The sequence below is a fragment of the Mytilus trossulus genome, chromosome 2 (genome assembly GCF_036588685.1).
Source record: "Mytilus trossulus isolate FHL-02 chromosome 2, PNRI_Mtr1.1.1.hap1, whole genome shotgun sequence".
Classification (NCBI taxonomy): domain Eukaryota; kingdom Metazoa; phylum Mollusca; class Bivalvia; order Mytilida; family Mytilidae; genus Mytilus; species Mytilus trossulus.
Genome location: NC_086374.1, coordinates 53,773,635 through 53,798,840, shown reverse-complemented (window position 1 = coordinate 53,798,840; position 25,206 = coordinate 53,773,635). Strand labels below are relative to the sequence as shown.

General features: G+C 32.6%; 1 protein-coding gene across 1 annotated transcript; it reads right to left on the bottom strand.

Annotated features, from left to right (window-relative positions):
- Positions 1-1,707: 1,707 nt before the first annotated feature.
- Positions 1,708-10,383, bottom strand: LOC134705861 (potassium voltage-gated channel protein Shaw-like). Its single transcript, XM_063564575.1, has 2 exons — positions 9,883-10,383; positions 1,708-2,573 (listed from the first exon to the last, which is right to left on the bottom strand). Exons 1-2 carry the CDS (start codon positions 10,381-10,383, stop codon positions 1,719-1,721), a joined length of 1,356 nt encoding a protein of 451 aa, XP_063420645.1. The 3' UTR covers positions 1,708-1,718.
- Positions 10,384-25,206: the final 14,823 nt, after the last annotated feature.

Below are 25,206 nucleotides of genomic sequence, written 5' to 3'. Positions count from 1 at the left end.
TTAATATTATTATATAGTGTGTATTTGTCTCTGGTTTATTTATATGTTTCGGAGTGTGTCCGTTTTCACTAAACTAGTACATATATTTGACAGCTGAAGCCTGAGTCCGGTTGCGGAATTTTATCGAGGAATTGAAGACCCATTTACCTTGAGCTGTTTTCTGCTCTTTGGTGGGGATGTTGTCTCTGACACATTCCTCATTTCCATTCTCAATTTTAGCTTATTTATGAATCGGACAACTATGTTTTATTGTTCTGTGTCTTTGTATGATGATGTTTTTTTTTAAATTATTAATACATATATTAAAACTTAGGTAAACATATCCTCATTTTATAGGGAAGACGAAATTCCCTTCCTTTATACCGCGGTTCCAGAACCCATCTGTTGTCTTTTTTAATAACTTGATTTCTTCCTGCATATGCATGAAATATTTATAGCTGTACGTTAAGTAATACTCAATCAATCAAAAACTAAGCAATGCAACAAGGTTATTACTAGAAATGGAAACCATGCGCATGATATCGGCATATATTGTTGAGTCATCTGCAAGTCAAATCTAAACATTAATTGATTGATTGTGACGTGATATATGTGTCACTCATGATGTTCCAACTGTAAGTAACACAATTCCATCTTCTTTTTCCCTATTGTAAAATCCCAGAATAGCAGTTTCAAACAGAATTTATACGAATCATGACCAACATGTCGTGCCACTAGTAAAAGAGAAATCTGCTTACCTTTCCGAACCCCAGTTTTTGGGTTTTGCGTTGCTTTAGTTTTCAATGCAATATTTCGTGAACTTTTTTGTCTTCTCGTCGTCTTTTTTTTTTATTTCCCCCCCATGTCATTGTACTTTTTTATCTGCTCAATCTTGTGCACATGATTTTGGTTCAACATATAAGAAATGTTTTCATCAAAATACTACTGGACCAGTCGAAACTGATCTTAAAGTACATCTTAAAATGAATGATTAATCTTCCCGCAACGAAAAAAATTTGGGAGGGTCTTTTACATAAACGGACAATTTTTGTTCATCTTTGTACGAAAACATTTTTCATTATGTTAGTCAAAACATTCGTTATTCATCCTGTTGTGGGCACTATTATCAGTTTTTAATTCTTACCAGGCCAGCATATAATTTCAGACCCCGCTGTGATTTTGGGTTAACACATTGGAACAAACGTTTTCAATTTTATTTTAATACACTTATAGATCAGTGTGTCAATATCAAATACTCATGTTTTTTTCTGATTTCATTTTGATATTTTGGAACATTAAGCATCTTACTTTTAAATTTACCTAATTTGGTTCGTTTTTTTCGTATCACGCGCTCTCAATAATACTCTTATTATTCAAATTATGTTTTGAATTTCATTTTGTTTTTTTTGTTTTGTTTTATGTGAGAAATTATTTTCGGTTTAAGCGTTCAAGGAGAACTTTAAACACAGAATTGACAGATCATTTGTAACTCATCCATAGCTAATTTTAAAAATATGGCGTATTCGTACGCATGTTTATGTTCTTGGCACGAAACAGCAACTTTGGAAATATTGTGTAAACCCGTCAAAAAGATCTGCTAGTACTATTCACCATATCTCACTCAGGAAGATAACACAAGTTAAGTTTTTAATACAATTTAATATAATTTAAACAAATTACAAAACTCATTTGAATTACACACAATGACATTATAACTTAAAGGTCCATATCGATTTCTTCTATATTGAAATAAGAGTTTTCTTCTTCTCAATAATCTTAAGCCTCATAAATTGTTGCCGATCTCTATTTCTCTGATAATATTCGTTGAAATTTGCAACAATCATTGCAACTGGCATTGCTAAAACAATTATTCCACATATAGCGCAAAATGACCCAATGACCTGACCAATCGGTGACTTTGGCACATGATCCCCATAACCAACGGTCGTCAAGGTAATTATAGCCCACCAAAGACCGTATAGCAAGTTAGGAAAGGTGGTCGTTTCCTGCATTTCTGCATAAAATATACAATTAGCAAACAAAAGTGCAAATAATAAAATCGTGAAGAAAAACAGCATTAATTCTTTCCAGCTTGCCTTTAGTGCTAAAACTAAAACATAAAGACCGCTAAATTGTTTTGCCAAACGAAGAAATCGGAATATTCTGAATACAGTGATGCAATTACAGATTTTGTACAACGGTAAAATAATGTTTGAATTTTGTGATAAAAACCATCCTGGGTTTCTATCCACCATGACACGAACCATTATAGCGGTGAATAGTAAAGCATCCAAAATATTCAACCAATCCTTGAAAAACAACCATTTATCAGGACAAAAACAGACGCGAAATAAAAATTCGATGGCGAAGTAAAAGGCTAAAAATAGATCGAACAGCATTAACCATTCGGGTATCTCCCTTGTTTCGAGTATCATTTGTTTTGTGTTATGTTCGTCCAGTTGTAGAAACCTGATGACATCAGAGATGTTGTAAGATGGGAATTTTCTGTTATCTGATCGTAGTTCTGGCATGGTTATCAACAATGTGGATAAAGCTGACAAAAATACAACTGTGAAGTAGAAACCATTATAAATCTGAAAGAAACAATGCATTATATATATATATATATAGTATACCAATAACGAATGCATTACTATCCAGTACTAGAGAACATGGAAGTATTCCATTCTCCCATAAGACTTACTTGCACTAATTATGCTGTTTTTCGTACAGCTTAGTGGACGCTTCACTGGTAATCATCATATGAAACTCAAAATTCCCAAACCCGACCTACTCTTGCACAAAAAAAACAGCAAGCGTACAGCAATAGGATAAGGGGATTCGAGAAAAAGAAAAAACGTTATTTTCCAACAAATAAGGTGGGAAAAAATGTTTCGGTTTCCATCACGATTATAAAGGACCATTTCGAAATCAGTACCATACACCTTCAAATATCTGTTATTCTGTGTTAGTTGAAGTATCATTATGTAATGCAATGTATCGAGGAGGAAACCAGCTATGGCATCGGCTTGTTGCATGGTTGAAAACAAACTGATCATACGTACCAGACTTAAAAAAAATTGTTACGCTAGACGCGCGACTCGTCAGCAAAAGTCCAGTTTAAATGTTACAATTTTACCCAATTAATCATTTGAATGAGTCAATGCATCAATATTCCCACATCATCGGGTTTAAGACATTTCGTTCTAGAAGATTACTAGTTTCCTTGTGTATCATCTACCTTGTAAATACCATTCAGCAAACACATATTTGTATATAATTATGTCTGGCCATAAAAACCATCACAAGAAAGGTTCATCTCGAACTAGTATTTGTGCGGGGGACACGGTGTTAATTAACCAGTTTTAAAAAGCTATATGTGCATTAAAAAAAGTACCTTTGGTGTCTTCAATTATAAATTTGCCTATTGCGTATAATCAGAACAAAACAAAACAAAACAAAGATGCAATGAAAGTAAATTATAAATGGAACATGTAATGGCTTCGCTTCGTATTCATATATTTATATATATAAACTACTAATCCCATAGTAAAACGATTTATAATAGATCGAAAGCAGATAAAGCACGAAACACAATACTTTATAGAATACATTCAATTATCAGATCGTCCTCACTAAACAATTATCCCTGATTGAGTGCAATGCCGTATATGAAATTAATTATTTCAGTAAAATTTTCATGATTTTACTTTTATTCCTAATTGAGTTCAATGTCGTATTTTAAATCAATTATTTCAGCAAACATTTTCATGATTTCCATTTTAAGCATTTTGAAGTTTCTTTTTAAAATTGTCAAATTACTGCTCTTTGTTTTTTTGTGATTCCATTTAGCAAGATGTTAAAAAACAATATTCAAGATTTGGTTCCTAGCCTGTTGACAGCTGAACTAGTAATTTGTTTTAGGAAGAAAAGTGAATTATACAACCAATCTGTTTACATTCTGATGTCATCAAGTGCTTCATTTTTGTTTTTTTAAGAATAGACCTTTTTTAGCCACCTGCTTGTAAATTGAATGCATCTTGAGTGGACATATTACCTTATTCGTATGAAACAAACTTCCAACAGACGAATGCATACATCTGAAGGTGAGTAGTGAGTGTGACGATATTCAAATCTTACAAATTGATTAAAAAGAGACAATTCATTGTTACAAACAATAACTGGGGAATCGCATGAGCTCCATTTGAAGGGAGCGAGACCCTGTGAGTCAGCAGGTTAAGCATCTCATTCTTTGCAAATGTCAGTTATCTGCATAAATTAGCATTATCCCCTGACATATTTTCTGCAATTTTAGAGATAACCTCTCATTGAGTAATTGCTTGTTGTTTGCTGATCGTCCAGCGACAAACATTTTTTTTATTCAGATCGATGAAAAAGTTACATTTAAAGCAATCAATCGACCAGGATGAACTACCTATTTACCACAAATTGTATATTGCACGTTTGAAAACAAATTTTCACCAAAAAAAACAGTTCCCATTTCTAGATCTTTTCTAGTAACTTACTGCTGGTGTAGTTTTTATTCCCCGAGAGGATCCCCAGTAGTCAGCACTTCTGTTTTGACATGAATTATCATTGATATGGTCATAATTATAAATTAACTGTTTACAAAACTTTTTTTTTGCAATACAAAGGCATCTCTACCTCAAGAATTTATTACCTTAGCTGTATTTGGCAAAACGTTTAAGAATTTTGGTCCTCAATGTCTTCAACTTGGTACTTTATTTGGCCTTTTTAACAGTTTTAATTCGAGCGTCGATTATTAGTCTTATGTAGACGAATCGCCCGTCTGGCGCAAATATGAAATTTAAATCCTGGTATCTATGATGAGTTTTATTTAATGCCACTGCTGGTGGAGTTTTTATTCCCCGAGGGTATCACCAGCCCAGTAGCCAGCACTTTTGTGTTGACATGAATTATAATTGATATGGTCATATTAATGAAATAAATGTTTACAAAACTTTGAATTTTTTGAAATACTAAGGCAAATTTACCTCAGGGATAGATTACCTTAGCTGCATGTAATTGGCAAAACTTTAAAAACTGTTTAGTTCTCAATGCTCTTTACCACGATACTTTATTTGGCCATTGTAACAATTAATGATTCGAGCGTCACTGATGAGTCTAGCACAAAAATAAAATTGAAAATCTGGTATCTATGATGATATTTACACAGATGGGCAACACAAAATCAGGATCTATAACAAAACCATTAATTTCAGTTTTCCTATTGTCAACCGCAATTTCACATATTCAGATATTATGAATTAGTTCAAGTCAATGACATATAAGTATCAACGTAATTTTTTTATATAGGCAGGTTTCGCAACTTAGTACTGGGTGAAACTAAATCTTGCTTATATTTTTTTACTTCTACATGTCCGAAGTTGTAGATTTGGTATTCGTTTCGCTTTGTGGAATGCATACCTATTCAAGTTAATTCATTCAGAAATACACTTTAAAATAAGGTATTTTATCAGAATACCACAACCAGATGGCCTGTATCAGTTTGTAGTTACAGGACGATACGTCTGTCCTTTTAAAAACACCCTATTTTTCCAGAGGGACGTCAAAATAACGAACTTTGTAGAAACATAAGATGTAGTAGTATTGTTCAATAGCATTTTTCCTAAAAATTCATGAATATTTTCCGTTTAACGTGTAGCAAACAACAATCAATCAATGCTACCTAATGCATCTTTCGAATAGCATTGCATCCACACGAACGAATGTCTACACTTTTGATGTACGTGGTCTCAATCAGTATAAAAATCATGCATTGTCGACTATTTTGATGCCCATGTCCAGTATACCTATTTGTTGCTTGACATAAGATATCTGAACTGACATCAGAAAACTTTCTTTATATCTACTTTCTAAGATATTTTACTTTGTAGAACTGCGTTCAAATAAAAAAATGTGATTCTTGTTTCGTATACAAATTATATGTTTGATAACTTGCTTCAATTCTATGCGAAAGATCATAGGTAATCTTACATTGCAGTAAGTAATGGGTGCATTCTCTACGCGTCTGCATGCAAGCAATTTCAATTTTCAACAGAAAAAAAGACCACATCTTTGAAAAAAAATTTCAAACATGGCTATTTTTCCAGCCAAAAAAATACAGTTTACCAACGCTTCCTACATATGTTTGCCTCACAACGTGAACAATGCTAAAAGTTGTTGATTCCTTCATTATTTTTACTTATAAATTACATACTAGTAAGTACTAGTTACTTGATATTTAAAAGTACTGTTTACCCTTCTGGAGCACCTGATATCACCCCAGCTTTTGGTGGGGTTCGTGTTGCTTAGTCTTTAGTTTTCCATGTTGTTTCTCTGTGCACTATTATTTGTCTGTTTGTCTTTTTCCAGCCATGTCATTGTCATTTATTTTCGATTTATGAGTGTGGATGTCCTTCTGGAATCTTTAACCCCTTTATTATGTTAATTAAAATGAAATTTGATGAATACTATAAAACTATTCTTAAAGAGTTCATTTTGATTGCGAATTTTCAGTTATACCAATGTTGCGATTCCATCAGTCCTATTAACGATTTTGTCGGTTTTGGTTATACCTTATTGATGCCTACACATGGTTTGTATCTATTAACAAAGCTTTTCGCCTTGAGCGTATTTCAGAAAAAAATTATGTGTGTGGTGAGATATCAAACCGGTTTACATTATATATAAAATATTTGTTTAATGCAGAGAACGGTTTTCCATGATTATGTATTTTAGAGTGGTGGAAACTGAAACCAAAAAATATTTACAAATATCGTTTAAAATTATTTATGTTGTCATTGTAATGCTATATTTAACATTGCCATAAAAGCGGGAGGTTTTGCATGCCACAAAACCAGGATCAACCCACCATTTTATTTTCTTAAAATGTTCTGTAACAAGTAAGGAAAATTGTCATTTTAATATCATAGTTCGTTTCTGTGTGTAATACATTTTAATTTTGTGTTTATGTTGTGTCGTAGTTCTCTCCTTATATTTGACGTGTTTCCCTCAGTTTTAATTTGTAACCTGGATTTGTTTATTTCTTAACCGATTTATGAATTTTGAACAGCGGTATACTACTGTTGACTTTATTCATGACTTAACATATTCTTGCACTTAAAATGTTTGGAAAAAAGTAAAATCACAAAAATACCGAACTCCTTGGATAATTCAAAACGCAAAGTCCTTAATCCAATGGCAAAATCAAAAGCTCAAACACATCAAACGAATGCATAACAACCGTCATATTTCTGACTTGGTGCAAGTCTTATGCAGAAAAAAGTGGATTAAACCTGGTTTCATAGCTAGCAAAACCTCTCAATTGTATGACTTCAAATGCATATATTTACATTTCTTGCATTTGATTACAAAATTATTTGGTTTTTTTCGGATATCGAGAGTTGTGGCGACCTATTTGAACACATAAGACGACTCTATGGGAAATTCACTTCGTGTATTTCTTCTTAACGTTTACCCTAATGCATCTTGTATTTATTGATACGAGTCTATACAAAATACGTGTAAAGTGATGCTTGATTTTTAGAGATGTTAGGGTAGCTGAATTATACACGCGCTTCAATCAATTAACTCTCTTTGGACAGAATGTCAATGAGCCGAGTCTTGTTACCATATGGATAGATGATTTGTGATTACCTATCGACACTAGTTTAAATAATTCATTTTCTAATTTTACGGCATCAAAGAAACGCATCAATTTGAAAATCATTGTGTTTATGGCTATATATTGGTTTATAAATGACAAATTTGTATTATTATGTTTAAATATTGTCAATAATATAGGAATATTTGAAAAAAGAAAAAAATGAATGCCTTAATTTGAATACCTTGCATTTGTAGTGTTTGACATAGTTTTCAAAGAAGCTAATGTATTTTAAATCTATAATTTAGCTACAAGAGAACATAAAAACCCTGTTTTTCCCTTTTTATTCTTGCTTCGCATATGAAAAAGAGTTGAAAAAAATACGCAATGCAGGACACTTATTCTATTAATTCCATAGGATAATATAAGACCAATGCAATAAAAATCTAAAGAAACACGCGCCTATGTCAGCAAGTATAGTTACAATTAGATCTATGTACTGCTCATGTATGCTCGGTCGTTGAAATTGCATAAATAGTAAAAACGTAGTCACAAAAAAACCGAACTCCAAGGTACAGGTGAATCCATACAAAAAATTGACAACGTAGAATGAATTTTGTATTAAAAATTGTTTTGATAGAAACGGATAAGAGCTTTGCCCAAATATCCATCATACTCTAAAATAATATTTTGGTATCAGCCATCGAGTATCAAAACATTTTTTTTGAGACAGGTATAAACAAAAATCTGAATATGAAGAATTTGGCAGTTTGGCATAAAGTACAAGAATTTCGAATCTCTGAATCAAATATGTAAGACACAATTTAGAAATATGATAAAATAACCCGCTGTACGGTACTATTACTATTGAAAACTGTTAGATAAACAATGAAAACGAAATATTTGAGGAAGTGTTGAATAGTGTTCTGATTTTTTTTTTATAAAGATTGAAATATAAGTTATAATAACAACGATCGATGTTTTGTAGTACCATTGTCGAAAATCATGGGCCAGACATTACTAGTTAATGAAAGAGATGAGTCGTAATCTATCACGATACAGTTGTCAACAATTTGTATGTATGCAAAATAGTAGAGCCGTTTTCCAGGAACAAATATCGTTTCTGATATGCAATTACTTGCATACCATAGATATACGAGTCGTGACCCATCGGCGAAGTAGTTGTTCCAAGCTTTACATACTAGTAATCTTCATATGAAACGCTGAAAGCCTATCGTTGATTACAAAGTTAAGTCAATAAAAATCAAAAACAAGGTATGAGTTGCTAACTCAATATTTAGTTTTCCTTTTTGTGTTTTATAGACTCTTGTTTGTCGTTTGGTCGTTTTAAGATTTTTCTTCATTGTATTGTCATTTTGTTTTCTACTTATGACTTTGACTTTTCTTTTGGTATCTACTGTCTCTCTCATAAAATATCAAATGCTTAATAGAAATACTTAGTGTTTCTTTACTAGAATAAGTTTTAGATAATGTAATGTTCTAGATAAGACGAATTCGTCATATTTTTTTTTAAAACACAAAAATTGCTTTCAATTGTGAATCGAATAACTTAATTGTAACACCATTAATTCTCAAATGATTTCCTGTTTTATAGAAAATAAAAAAATACTATCAATGATTAATCATATTGATTATTAACCTTTCATGTACAAATGTAGTATAATGACAATGCAATATTGTATTGAGCATGACAAAACACACTTTAACATCTGCATTGAATTTGACAGTACTATTGAAAACATTATCTGTGTCTTTATGTTCAGTGGGTTTTTTTTCGTATGTGAAAGATCTTGCTTCAAGAAAAACAAATTACGATTTTTATAAATATATTGAAAAAGTTATCGAAAAAGAATGAACAGAAAGTCTATATTATGGCTGTAAATATGCTAACACTAATTTTACACGCTATTGATATATTGTAATACTCATTTCATCATTTTCAAAACTACAATTGATAAGCTTTTATCTTCAGGGAACAATCCAATATATTTCATATCCTTTGGGGCTTTTTTAATTAATTTATGTTATTATGCTATGTATTTCATCTCGATTGAAGACTGTGAAAGCAGAACAATATGTTTTTCAATTTCCAGACCAAATAGGAATATGTTTTAACAGATAACAAAGATTTGATAACGCATCATATAGACCTGCCTCTGACTTGGGATATGAAATAGAAAACATGTTCAAAGGTTAAGGTTTATCCTGGTATCTATGATAAGTTAATTAATAGCATTCACAATAATTAACATTACCTTAGCTTGAGTTGATGACCTAGGTTCGGATAAGAAGTTCCAAACACGAACTCTAATTCCTTTAACATGTTCGGTTGAAATGTATTCTTCACTACTACTATTTTCTAAATCCCAGCGATCTAATTCCTCAGTCGAACCCGTGTCTAATGCCTTCCGTAAATTTTGAATGATAGTGTCGTTTTTGCAGTACTTAACATACGTTGAATAACAACATTCTGATATAGTACTACTAATAGATAAACCCCAATATCTTAATTCCTGATGCCAAAGTCCACTACAAAGATGATTTGGAAAATGCAACGTGTCGTTACGATAAAAGTCTAATATAGTATTGAATAGCTCTGGATTCCGATCAAAGAAATAAATATGCTTATCCTTTCGATAATGTGGAGAATCTTCTGTTAAGGATCCTAATTTTGTGTTTGGATATTTTTGTAAAGTTTCCCAGAATGTAATAAACACTGTACCTCCAACATTTAAAATGACCTCGTCTTCATCCATTGTTAAAACATTAAACTCAACACTTCATTATAATTGATTTTTGTAAACGGAACGTAAACTAGTTACAGCATTGACACTACATTTTATAGCAATGAATACTAGACGAATTAAAAATTAATATTTGGTATTTTATTTATTGACAAATTAGTGCAATTTCAATATGAGAGTATGACTCTTGAAAATATTGCTGTGCAAACATATATGGAGAACACAAATGATTCGTTTGCAATTAAAAGATGTCCTATGGGAGTTTATGGTGAAAAACCTGATCGCTTAATAGCAATAATTCATATATTATTAAACCGATACATATACATTTTAAAGCTGACATTTAATTTAGTATTCTCTATGTTTCAAAATAGATTTATCTCTATGGTGCAGAGTGTATCTCTGCTAAAAGAGAGGCGAAAAATACCAATTGGGTATTATAACTCGAAAACAAACTTACAACGACATGTCAAAACACGAACGAAAAAAGATTTAAAGACAAAAAACAGGACAAAACACAACAAAAAAAATTTAGATTGAACAACAATAACTCCACCAAAAAAAACCGGGATTAACCCAAAGTGCTCTGAAAGGGTAAACAGAACCTGCTCCATATGAGACACCCTTACTTAATTATACATGTATTTAATTATAAAATGTAATAATCTGATAAAAATGATAATGTCAGAATAAAACAGGATATAACGTCATTATGTTGTATAGATAAATATAACATCAATTTCACATAAACACAGTAAAAATACATAAAATGAAAAGGAGATTTTTTTTTACATATTGGTAAAAAATAAAATCACAATAACTCTGAGGAAAATTCAAAACAGAAAATTTCTTATCAAACGGCAAAATCAAATGATAAAACACATCAAACTGTCATATTCCTGACGTGGTACAGGTTTTTTCAAATGTAGAAAATGGTGGATTGAACTTGGTTTTATAGCGATAAACATCTCACTTGTATAATTCCATTATATCTTTAACGATGTGTGATGAAAACAGACATAATAGGTAAATTCGTCACAATCTCAATTAAAACAAAAACAAACAAATATTTAACAAAGAAACACAAAAAGCATAACTATCAAATTTAACAACAACACTCATTGCTTACTCATTTATGTATTTTAAATCATCCCATAAAGGAATGCAATATTTGAAGTCCGTTGACTGCATTCTGATCGACTCAGTGTACAGTCGCGTGTTTGACGTCAGAATGTAAACGTCACACAGGAAGAAATATAAAATAATTTGGTCGTTCAAAGTAATTAAAAAGATGTTTTCCTATACGTAAGGAAAATTCCCTCTCCGCATGAGCCCACTTCATCTGCTAAGAAATTAAAACAATTAATGTATTTACGCTAAATGAATAAATTGTGAAACATATTTATAGGTTTAGGAAGTTATGCAAATTTCACCTTACAATGAAACGAAAACCAACACTCGTCGAACAGTCGTTAAAATGATTCTAAATCATCCCAATTTCCTATAAAAGTCATATGAAACGAGTTTCGTGTAATTTGATGAATCGAAATTATTGAAACAATGCATTTATATATACTAAGTATTGAATCAAGTTTGTTAGAATTATTAGGAATCTATAACGCAGTATCTACTATAATATTTCATTCATTGATTGTTGATCGCAGGTCGGGATCGAGAACAAATCAACAAAACAATATGTCATTCGTACATCAAATTTGATCCAGGTACCTTTGATGATAGGTCCTGTAATAGATCGTGAAATTTTGCAGTGAATTAAAAACTGTATATGCTGGTGAGGGACTTAGGAAAATGTCTTTCACTCAAATCTAGATCATAACTCTCTATGTAAAAATATATTTCAAACGTTTTATTTTTTATTCTTATTCGTGTTGGTCCTTTATTTGAGAGTAAAACAAAAAGATTAGGTATTTCTGTTCATAGGGTAGAAACAAACAAAAAAACAGAAAAAATGTTTGGTAAATATCCAAAATATCTAAAATGTTGATAAAAAGTAGCACACAAAGCTTTTTCATTTAATCACATATCTTCATTTGTCAGGTAAAAATAGCTTTTATGCAAATTTTCTTCGGATGTGACGTCCACATTTTGACCGGACGTGATTGCGAATTTATACATCATTTAGCACAAGCGAACGGACGCCCATTTTTGCTGATTGTTAAAGATCAAAATCGGGTCAAACAGTAAAAGAACAAAGAAACATAAGCGGGTTTAACAGCAAAAGAAAAAAGCAAAATCACAAAAATACTGAACTTAGAGGAAAATCAATTCGGAAAATCCATAATCACATGGCAAAATCAAATAACAAAACGCACCAAAAACGAATGGACAAGAACTGACATATTCCTGACTTGGTACAGGCAGTTTCAAATGTAGAAAATGGTTGATTAAACCTGGTTCTGTAGCGCTAACCCTCTCACTTTAATAACAGTCTCATCAAAATTCCGTTATATTTATGTTATCAAAACCAACTATTAAAACCCGAAAAATAAGTTGATGTTTACCTTTTTGTAACAATTTATGTAATTGTTATCCTACCTCAAGACTTAAATGAATGCAAAATTAGTATTCTTAATGTGAATGTTCAGTCTCCCGCTTTTAAGGTGGTATGGGTGTCTTTCGCCATCTTGGATTGTAAAAAAACAGAGAATCTAAGGTCCATATTTTCTATCAAGTTAGCAAAATTTTATGCAGGAATGCAGATATTTAATGTGAATTTTCATTTAAAAGAACCGATTTATAAGAATATAACTTAGAAATATTAATATTTTTACAAGTGTATATTATTTTTGGTTGTTTTTGAATATTTCCAAATTGGTAATTTAAGGGGAGGTAACTCTAAAACAGTACATTTTCTGAAGGACTCTACATGAAATTTTCCTATTTTGTCTTTTAGCCGGAAAAAACGTACGGTGACCCTATCTTTTCTTTTGATATTCTCAAAGCATTGTCTGAAAGCAATATTTTCCTAATTTATTTTACAATTTTATCACTTTGTTTAGTTTCTATTCACAAAATGTTGTTTTTTCCTGTATAGTCCATACAAAATTTGTCATTTTGTCACAACCTGTAGCTTGAGAAAATGCGCGGTGACCTATCATTTTTATAATATTTTTGAACATGTATCAATAGATACTACATTTTGACAAAGTATGAACAAATTCTATCATTTTTATTTTAGACTCCCATACCACCTTAAGAGCTTTTAATGAACACTAATTATTGATATCACTTTGAATCGAAAACGGATAACACAACGCTATAGTGAATTGAATTGAAGATTTTGATGATTTTAAGATAAAGAAAACAGTAGTACCGGTATATCGTTGTCTTATAGTGATAAATCGATTAACTGAACACAATCAGAATTACAAACTAAAACCGAGAGAACCACATGTATGTGAAGTAAGCAGCCGGTTCGTTATTCGTTATTCGATATTCAATATCCAACCGGCTGCTAGCAGTAAGTTCGATATTCAAAATGAAGTTGAAAATTATAAGAAAATTAAATACTTGATAACATTAAAAGCATGATTTCATAGTTAAAATGACTGAAGAGATAAGTAGGAAATCGTTTAATGACTTCTTCAAGCTGTCGTAATTTCTCGTTGTCCTCGAATATAAAGCCTAACCCTTTTCTAAGTTACATATGATATATAAATTTATGTCAATAAAACGACTAAAAAGATGTATTTTTGTATATTATATTTCTAAAGACAAAAAAGAAAAACCGATAACTGTAGAAATATTCATATTTTATAAATGGAACAAGCTCTTTAATACCGAATATGTTGGGAAATATATACCCCGTATACAGGCGAATGTGGTATATTGCTACTAGAGTATCGGAAATAATTTCAAAATAAAAATCGTCTCGATTGTCATAAATTCTGGTACTGAATACACTGCAGCTACCTTAAACGTCTTTTTAAAGGATTTATGTTGGTGTATAAATGGAACCAAGTCACTGAACAAAATAGTATTTAAGTCCTTCGGACTCTTATTTGTTTCTGAATGAATTGGTCTTGCTTTTACACTAATAATTCCTTTAATAGCTGTTTCGTCCTTTTTTATTATATGTAATCCATTTTCTTGTATTTTATTCTCATTGTTTTTTTAACATGTCATTCATTGCACTCATGCAAACACAATGTGTATTAAGTTTAGTTGGGCCAGTTTGTGGACCACGTTTTCGGGTGTTTTGGGTTTTATTTTACATATGACGTCATCTTTTCCGATGGAGTAGTTTTAAGGACTTGTATTTTGACTTCAAGAAAGATGTTACTTGTAACGAAAAGTAAGATTACAAAACTACAGAACTCCAAGTGAACGAAGAGTCCTTTAACAAATGACAATATCGAAAGCTGAAACATTTATTTTTATTTAAACATGTTTTATTTGTTATGATCTATAACAAGTGTGGACACAGATGAGTGTGGATAGTATGTTTGGATGTTTGACAGTGTCTTATGACAAAAGGAGTTCTACTATGTTTTTCCTTTATGGTGTTATTTTTTTGTCTATCTGATGAGTTAAGCGTTTTTTAACTGATTTTTATAGTTTGTTCTTATGTTGTACTGTTATACCACTGCCCCAGGTTAGGGGGAGGATTGGGATCCCACTAACATGTTTAACCCTGCCACATTATTTTTGTATGTGCCTGTCCCAAGTCAGGAGCATGTAATTCAGTGGTTGTCGTTTGTTTATGTGTTACATATTTGTTTTTGGTTAATTTTTTTACATAAATGAGGCCATTAGTTTTCTCGCTTGAATTGTTTTACATTGTCTTATCGGGGCCTTTTATAGTTGACTATATATGCGGTATGGGCTTTGCTCATTGTTGAAGGCCGTACGGTGACCTATAATTGTTAATGTTTGTGTCATTTTGGTCTTTTGTGGATAGTTGTCTCATTTGCAATCATACCACACCATCTTTTTTATATTATTAACTGTGTTGCACGGTGACAACCAACCTGAGCATTAGTCTAAGAACTGTTATTTATTTAATATTTTTTTTTATGTTCAAGACAGGCATAGAGGAGACAGTAATAACACTAGTTACCGAATGATTATGATAGAATATGTTCTACATCTTTGATTTTGGATACATTTTGTATCAAGGAGAGCAACACATAATAGATTATTTTTTCCACACGTTTTTTTTCTATATGGGAGATGATATCTAGATTTGAGAACATGTTATAAGGAGCCTGTAACTCGGTGATTGTCGTTTATTTATGTGTTACATATAAGTTTTTTGTTTATTTTTTTTTTAACATAAATAAGGCCATTAGTTTTCTCGTTTGAATTGTTTTATATTGTCATTTCGGTGCCTTTTATAGCTGATTATGCGGTATTGGCTTTGCTTATTGTTTATGTCCTATAGTTGTTAACTTCTGTGTCATTTGGTCTCTTGTGGAGAACTGTCTCATTGGAAAGCATACCACATCTTTTTCATATGTATTTGCTTACTATTGGTATGGTTCACTAGATTTAGTTAAAACAAACTTAAGTTAAGACTAAATAATTCTTCAATGTTTCCATTTGTAAAAGGGCATAACCCTAGAATGATAATCAAAGTGCTTGTAATCACTGAATGGTTATTAAAGACTGCTTTAATTTATCAGTTGGTAGTAAAGTGAATTTTGCATTGTATATTGTATAAAGCATTAATTTAAGTTGATTAAACTACTATTCTGGACAGAGAAAGACAACTCTAATTTTCAAAATAGATTTCATAAAGCATTGGTTTTAGGTAATTCAACAACCATTCTGGACAATTTGTGGTCTCGACTCTACAAACATGCTTGTTTTTGGCCCTCAATTCTTCGACTGTTTGCCCCAATAACCCTTAAAATATATCCCAACCTTCTACTTATGGTATTAAACATTATGGTACAATTTCAGAGCAATTGAAATACTTGTACATGTTGTACACAACTTTTTGTACTGACACTAAATTAATGCTTGTTTTGGGCACCTTTGGAACCTAAACCTTATGGACTATAACCCCCAAAATCAATCCCAAGCTTCCTTTTGTGGTTAAAAACATTGTGTTATAATTTTATTTATTTCTTTTTGCTTATAGTTAAGTTATTATATGGAAACCATCTGTCTTCGGACAACGACGACAGGATACCTATTTAGGACCGCAAAAATTTCTGTGGTTGTATAAAAATTTCAGGCATGAACAATGAAATATAGTTTAAGAAATCGATAAGCCTAGATAGAGCTTATCATTTTTTTAACATAATTGAACAAACATAATATGTTTGGTTCAAATTAAAATAGAATGCTTTTATCTCCCTAATACTTACATTGTACATAAGAGGTGATACTACTTTGACAAATCCTTGTACATGAGAGTTGTCTGTCAAATCTTTATTTTACAAAGAAAGAATTGCATACCAATGAACTGAGCTCAAAGCAAAGTAATTTAATAATACACTTAGACAAAGAGCTAAATCCAGTGATATACTTTGTACTACAGGTCCTTCGTGATCATCCATCGACCAAAACCATATCTCAAGAACATTCCATACTACATGGTTGGATTCAGAAGTCCTGAAAAAGACATGATTTTTTTATCGTATTTTAAGTATATATATGCACAGGTTAAAACTTTCTTGTGGTATAATCATTCAGTATCTAGCAACTATCAATTTGCTTCATGCACATATTGATATAGGTTTAGTGTCCTTCTGTTGGAAATAAGAACACACACCTCCATCTAGTTTTAGTCAACTGAAAAAATATTCATAACTATAAAATGTTATCTACTGTAAGACCATAGGTGGATCCAGGGCCCCCCCCCCTTTTTTATGGGAAAAATTTGGTTGATTATATAGGGAATCACTCACTGAAGCATGACTGCCCCCCCCCTCTGAAAAGTTCTGGATCCACCATTGAAGACTTGTCAGTGTCTATTTATCATTGCCACTATATCAGTGATATATGTACACATACATATATGTAATTATATACATGTAAGACTAAAGAACATATATAAGACTAAAACTGGCATTCAGCCTTTACTACATCTTCATTCCCAAATATAAAAAAGAAGATGTGGTATGATTGCCAATGAGACAACTATCCACAAAAGACCAAAATGACACAAACATTAACAATTATAGGTCACCCTATGGCCTTCAACAATGAGCAAAACCCATACCACATATATAGTCAGCTATAAAAGGCCCCGATAAGACAATGTAAAACAATTCAAGCTAGAAAACTAACGGCCTTATATATGTAAAAAAAAATATGTAACACATAAACAAACGACAACCACTGAATTACAGGCTTCTGACTTGGGACAGGCACATACATAAATAATGTGGCGGGGTTAAACATGTTAGCGGGATCCCAACCGTCCCCCAAAGTCATTTTCAAATTGGACTTCATGATAAAATAAGATTCTATATCTACTTCCAATGAAAATGAAATATCCCTCTAATAGACTAGCATTTAAATCACTGTTTTCTAAACTGGTAGCTAGGTCACCATGGATCTTAAATATTTCAAATGCATGTACATTTAATAATATAAATTCTCCAAAATTCACTATATTTTCCCTTTTTTGTCTTCTGTTTGATATAACATTTTTTGAGTCTATATATTGTCTATATATATATTGTCCTTTATATTGAGGTCATTTTTCGCAAAATGAACCCACTTAATCTGAACTTTAAATGCAAAAGACCCCTAAATGGCTAACAGATATTGCTATTAAGAATTATAGTCCATGATTTATATACATGTGATTTAAGAATTCATGAAATTTACACTGATGCACAATACTTTTTTATGAGACCTGTTTTAACTTAAGGACGACACCAAAAGTTCAATGAAGGATAAAAAACTTAATTCACATAGTTTTTTCACTGACCCCCCTACCCCCTTCTTAACTTAATTTGGGAAAAACTGATTGACCCATATGGATATGTATAAAAATCAATGTCAGATAACCAAATTTTGCAGCAGTTCAACCCCCAAACTATTTGAATTAAGTTTTTTATCTTACATTGATCTTTTGATGTCGTCCCTTACCGTAAAAACTTTAAACTTCAATTTTAATTTCGAAAAAAGTGGATCATACTATATTAAGGAGCCTCGAGGGTACAAAATTTTCAGAAAAAAAATAAACATTTGTTTTTCATTACAAATTTTATTTGTTACCTTTTGTAGTTGTTACTTTATCATATGGTACAAAAATCATTCAAAACAATAAATTTGTGTTGGCCCCAGACGACTTTTAGGCCAAAAAAAATATATGTCTGTTTCCTGCTTTTTTGCACTTCCTGTCAGATTTGTCGGTTATATGTCATGTTTGGTTATCATTTCCATATGTAAGCTGTACTTAAACTAAATTATTGTGAAAATTTGAGCGATTTCTGTAATAAATTTCTTTTTTTATTTCAATGTATTTCGATATTAACTTTATTTCTCCTATTACTTCAACAGAAAAAAAAACACTTTTACATAAATGTATGCTTCTTTGGAAGACTGATTATGAGCGCAAATGAAGGGTGACCCCACTTTTTTTATTTTATTTTTCTATTAACTATAATATAAAGTTCATTTATAGAAAAATATAGAGAAATCCTATATAAATGATTTAGACCCGCCACCCCCTTAAAGTTTCTTGATGATCGCTTTCTTAAGTTTTTACTCCCTCAGCTCTCTACTAAAAAAACTCTATTTTTAGCCACATGACCCAAACAGGGAGTTGTACATTTGACTGTCTTTCCCAGATTGGATTAAATAGCGATAAGGTGTATTTTTCTTATTTTCCGGGATTGTTGAAAACTTGCATATTCATCACTATCTGATTTTGTGGTTTTAACAATCCAGACAGACAAATGGTTCGAGACCACAATTGTCGTCCCTTGATTTTCGTTGTTCACGAATAAAGTCCCTAGTGTTAATAGTGGGTTACTTGCCATTAATTTTAATACCCCTTCCAAATTAATTTATCCATGTTTAATGCCTCAAATTGTAAGTAGGGGGGTGAAATTACACTGTAAAGAAATTTGGGTCCCGAATTTAAAAGGAAAGTAGTGATTTAGTCCAGGTGAAAAAGGTTGAAATATAGGACTTTGGAAGCTGTCAAAAGATTTCAAGACGCCCTAAAGATAAAATTGTTCATATTTTGAGTTAGAGACAATGAAGTTTTCTTTAATTTTGATATAATTTGTCCCAAAAGTAGTACAACACACTGTAAAAGTTTCATTGAGGAAGCGCGGTGGGATTTTTTTAATTTTCATATATGTTCTAAAAGAAATGCACTAAAAGTTAACATCCTTCATATAAGACAAAAAACGTGGGAACTCATACTGAATGGTTAAATGTGTTCAATATGAAAATTGCAGTTAAGATGGTAAAATCACAAATAGGCCATTAATGTAAATGGACTAAAAGACTTTAGTATGACTTTTGCGCAAATTTAAAGGGAAATGACGGGGAAGGGGCAAATTAGTGTTCAAGGGGAGCAAATGCTGTTTAAATTAGTAAGCGGTTTTAAATACAGAGGGAAAGTGGAGTTATCTTTTTAGACTTAAGTTAAATATAACTTATGTAGACTTACCTTCTAATTCTATGAAGAAAAAAAAAACAACTCAGAACTATTACTAATTCTCTTGGACTATACTGATATGCAGACCTAAAAACAAAAAGAAATATATCATAAAATAGTGATTGAAAGATTCATAACACTTTGAAAGAATAATTCAGACACGTGTTACACGGGGAGCATGTTTGTTTACAAATAATAATGTCACGTGATCGCGCACTGACCTCGCATGTTGCATCGCCCTTACAATTCACTAATACATAACCATTTTCATGCAAACATGCAACGTGAATGTGATTGGTTATCAAATAATACAAAAATAATGCATGAACCGTTGAAGAAGAAATTATTTCATCAAATAGATGCGATTTTCACTTTCGACACGAATAGGTCGAGTTGACATTTCTGTCATCGGAGATAGTATTGAGATAAATGGGATATACAGATCTTTGATATATGCAAAAGTCTGGCAATATGTTAATGAAAAAGTGTGTATAAATTTTCGTAAACGAAGTTACCTGTATACTTCACCAAGAATTACATTTGAGCGCTAAGATCTGTATGTGATTTGGCTTATGTAACATCGTCAGTCGGAACTACTCGGCTATTCACTTCGTGCAACCAGAAAGGCCGAGTAGTTCCGACTGGTAACAAAGTACAACATGATTATGGATTTTTTTGCGTTGCTATTAAACCATTGAGGCCACGTGATTGAGGCCATCTATTTTTATTGCGGGTTCCACATATTTAAATCGGAATTATAGAAAAAATGGAATGTTGTGAGCAGAATCAAAACAGAAATGATGAACACTGCAACATTTCCAGCAAAATATAAATAGGATGGAGGATCTGTGTATTAACATTATTTGTAAAACTCTCCTTATTCCTGTGAAGCGTGTGCTTTACATCGAGGCTTATTATGCTAAGCATCGACGCCACAGTACTTCAACCAATCAAACAATGTTTATTTGGGGCATTCGATCTATTTTTACTCAGATTTTGTAATATTTTAATCGAAATTATAGAAAAATTGAATATTGTTAGTACATATAAAATAGAAAAAGATAAATACTTTTGGCTAGAGATAATTTGGATAGGGGTTCTGTGTATTCACATTATTTGCACAACTCTCCTTACTGATGCCATATTTTGGAATTTCCGTGACCTAAATGGTTCGCGAAAATTAATATTTTTATATATAGTATAGTAAATATACAAGTATACGGAAAGCCAAAAAAACAAATTTTCAGCCAACAAATGACAGAACGTTAGGACAAAGGGCACCTGGTAATGTTGAGAGCCCCCTGATCTCTCAATCTTTCTAATATTATGCAGATATTTAGTCAATAGGTAGATACAAACGCGACAAAAATGAATGTGGGTACACTTCTTGTCTTCCATGTTTACTGAACGCCCAATGTGCCAGTTGGATATTCATAATATATAGCGAAAGCCTACCCGAGACCGCTTAAATGAGGTTAAGACCCCCCTGGTCTTTCAATGTCCATATTATTCAACCAAATCATTGACTGTGTATATATATAGGTTGTAATAGAAGGATTTTCCAGAAAAACGTCAACTTCAATATCTACGGAGGGCTTAGATTGTCACTTTTCAGCTAAAAAATGTCAAAATGTTAGGACAAAGGGCACAGTGTAATGGTGAGAGCCCTCTGATCTCTCAATCTGCCTAATATTATGTAGATATTTAGTCAATAGGTAGATACAAACGTGACAAAAAATGAATTTGGGTACACTTCCTGTCTTCCATGTTTACTGAGCGCCCAAAGTCCAGTTGGATATTCAAAATATATACCGAAAACCTACCCGAGATCGCTTAAATGAGGTTGAGACCCCCCCTGGTCTTTCAATGTCCATAATATTCAACCAAATCATTGACTCTGTAAATGGGTTGTAATAGAAGGATTTTCCAGAAAAACGTCATCTTCAATATCTACGGAGGGCTCAGATTGTCACTTTTCAGCTAAAAAATGTCAAAATGTTAAAACAAAGGGCACAGGGTAATGGTGAGAGCCCTCTGATCTCTCAATCTTTCTAATATTATGTAGATATTTAGTCAATAGGTAGATACAAACGCGACAAAAATGAATTTGGGCACAATTCCTGTCTTCCATGTTTACGGAGCGCCCAAAGTGCCAGTTGGATATTCAAAATATATAGCGAAAACCTACTCGAGACCGCTTATATGAGGTTGAGACCCCCTGGTCTTTCAATGTCCATTATATTCCACCAAGTCATTGACTCTGTGTATATGAAGATTGTAATAGAAGGATTTTCCAGAAAAACGTCACCTTCAATATCTACGGAGGGCTTAGATTGTCACTTTTCAGCTAAAAAATGTCAAAATGTTAAAACAAAGGGCACAGGGTAATGGTGAGAGCCCTCTGATCTCTCAATCTTTCTAATATTATGTAGATATTTAGTCAATAGGTAGATACAAACGCGACAAAAATGAATTTGGGCACAATTCCTGTCTTCCATGTTTACGGAGCGCCCAAAGTGCCAGTTGGATATTCAAAATATATAGCGAAAACCTACTCGAGACCGCTTATATGAGGTTGAGACCCCCTGGTCTTTCAATGTCCATAATATTCAACCAAATCATTGACTTTGTATATATAAAGGTTGTAATAGAAGAATTTTCCAGAAAAACGTCATCTTCAATATCTACGGAGGAAAGAGATTGTCACTTTTCAGCTAAAAAATGTCAAAATGTTAGGACAAAGGGCACAGGGTAATGGTGAGAGCCCCCTGATCTCTCAAACTTTCTAATATTATGCAGATATTTAGTCAATAGGTAGATACAAACGTGACAAAAATGAATTAGGGTACACTTCCTGTCTTCCATGTTTACTGAGCGCCCAAAGTGCCAGTTGGATATTCAAAATATATGACGAAAAACTACCCGAGACTGCTTAAATGAGGTTGAGACCCCCTGGTCTTGCAATGTCCATTATATTCCACCAAATCATTGACTCTGTATATATATAAAGGTTGTAATAGAAGGATTTTCCAGAAAAAACGTCATCTTCAATATATACGGAGGGCTTAGATTGTCACTTTTCAGCTAAAAAATGTCAAAATGTTAAAACAAAGGGCACAGGGTAATGATGAGAGCCCTCTAATCTCTCAATCTTTTTAATATTATGTAGATATTTAGTCAATAGGTAGATACAAACGCGACAAAAATGAATTAGGGTCCACTTCCTGTCTTCCATGTTTACGAAGCGCCCAAAGTGCCAGTTGGATATTCAAAATATATACCGAAAACCTACCCGAGACCGCTTATATGAGGTTTAGACCCCCCTGGTCTTTCAATGTCCATAATATTCAACCAAATCATTGACTCTGTATATATAAAGGTTGTAATAGAAGGATTTTCCAGAAATACGTCATCTTCAATATCTACGGAGGGCTTAGATTGTCACATTTCAGCTAAAAAATGTCAAAATGTTAGGACAAAGGGCACAGGGTAATGGTGAGAGCCCGCTGATCTCTCAATCTTTCTAATATTATGCAGACATTTAGTCAATAGGTACATACAAACGTGACAAAAATGAATTTGGGTTCTCTTCCTGTCTTCCATGTTTACGGAGCGCCCAAAGGGCCAGTTGGATATTCAAAATATACAGTGAAAACCTACCTGAGACCGCTTAAATGAGGTTGAGACCCCCCTGGTCTTTTAATGTCCATAAAATTCAACCAAATCATTGACTCTGTATATATAAAGGTTGTAATAGATTGATTTTTCAGAAAAACGTCATCTTCAATACCTACGGAGGGCTTAGATTGTCACTTTTCAGTTAAAAAATGTCAAACTGTTAGGACAAAGGGCACAGGGTAATGATGAGAGCCCCCTGATCTCTCAATCTTTCTAATATTATGCAGACATCTAGTCAATAGGTACATACAAACGTGACAAAAATGAATTTGGGTACTCTTCCTGTCTTCCATGTTTACGGAGCGCCCAAAGTGCCAGTTGGATATTCAAAATATATAGCGAAAACCTACCCGAGACCGCTTAAATGTGGTTGAGACCCCTCTGGTCTTTCAATGTGCATAATATTTAATCAAATCATTACCTGTGTATATATAAAGGTTGTAACAGAAGGATTTTTCAGAAAAACGTCATCTTCAATATCTACGAAGGGCTTAGATTGTCACTTTCAGCTAAAAAATGTCAAAATGTTAGGACAAAGGGCACAGGGTAATGGTGAGAGCCCTCTGATCTCTCAATCTTTCTAATATTAGGTAGATATTTAGTCAATAGGTAGATACAAACGTGACAAAAATGAATTTGGGTACACTTCCTGTCTTCCATGTTTACGGAGCGTCCAAAGTACCAGTTGGATATTCAAAATATATAGCGAAAACCTACCCGAGACCGCTTAAATGAGTGTGAGACCCCCCTGGTCTTTCAATGTCCATAAAATTTAATTAAATCATAGACTCTGTATATATAAAGGTTGTATTAGAAGGATTTCCCAGAATATTGTCATCTTCAATATCTACGGAGGGCTTAGATTGTCACTTTTCAGCTAAAAAATGTCAAAATGTTAAAACAAAGGGCACAGGGTAATGGTGAGAGCCCCCTGATCTCTCAATCTTTCTAATATTATGTAGATATTTAGTCAATAGGTAGATACAAACGCGACAAAAATGAATTTGGGCACAATTCCTGTCTTCCATGTTTACGGAGCGCCCAAAGTGCCAGTTGGATATTCAAAATATATAGCGAAAACCTACTCGAGACCGCTTATATGAGGTTGAGACCCCCTGGTCTTTCAATGTCCATTATATTCCACCAAGTCATTGACTCTGTATATATGAAGATTGTAATAGAAGGATTTTCCAGAAAAACGTCACCTTCAATATCTACGGAGGGCTTAGATTGTCACTTTTCAGCTAAAAAATGTCAAAATGTTAGGACAAAGGGCATAGGGTAATGGTGAGAGCCCTCTGATCTCTCAATCTTTCTAATATTAGGTAGATATTTAGTCAATAGGTAGATACAAACGCGACAAAAATGAATTTGGGTACACTTCCTGTCTTCCATGTTTACGGAGCGTCCAAAGTACCAGTTGGATATTCAAAATATATAGCGAAAACCTACCCGAGACCGCTTAAATGAGTGTGAGACCCCCCTGGTCTTTCAATGTCCATAAAATTTAATTAAATCATAGACTCTGTATATATAAAGGTTGTATTAGAAGGATTTCCCAG

Excerpts from the sequence above, each read along its gene's own strand:
- LOC134705861 (XM_063564575.1), bottom strand. The coding sequence starts at position 10,383 with ATGGATGAAGACGAGGTCATTTTAAATGTTGGAGGTACAGTGTTTATT. Across the intron at positions 2,574-9,882 it reads GGTCATCAACTCAAGCTAAG|ATTTATAATGGTTTCTACTT; the intron begins GTAATGTTAATT and ends TGTTTCTTTCAG.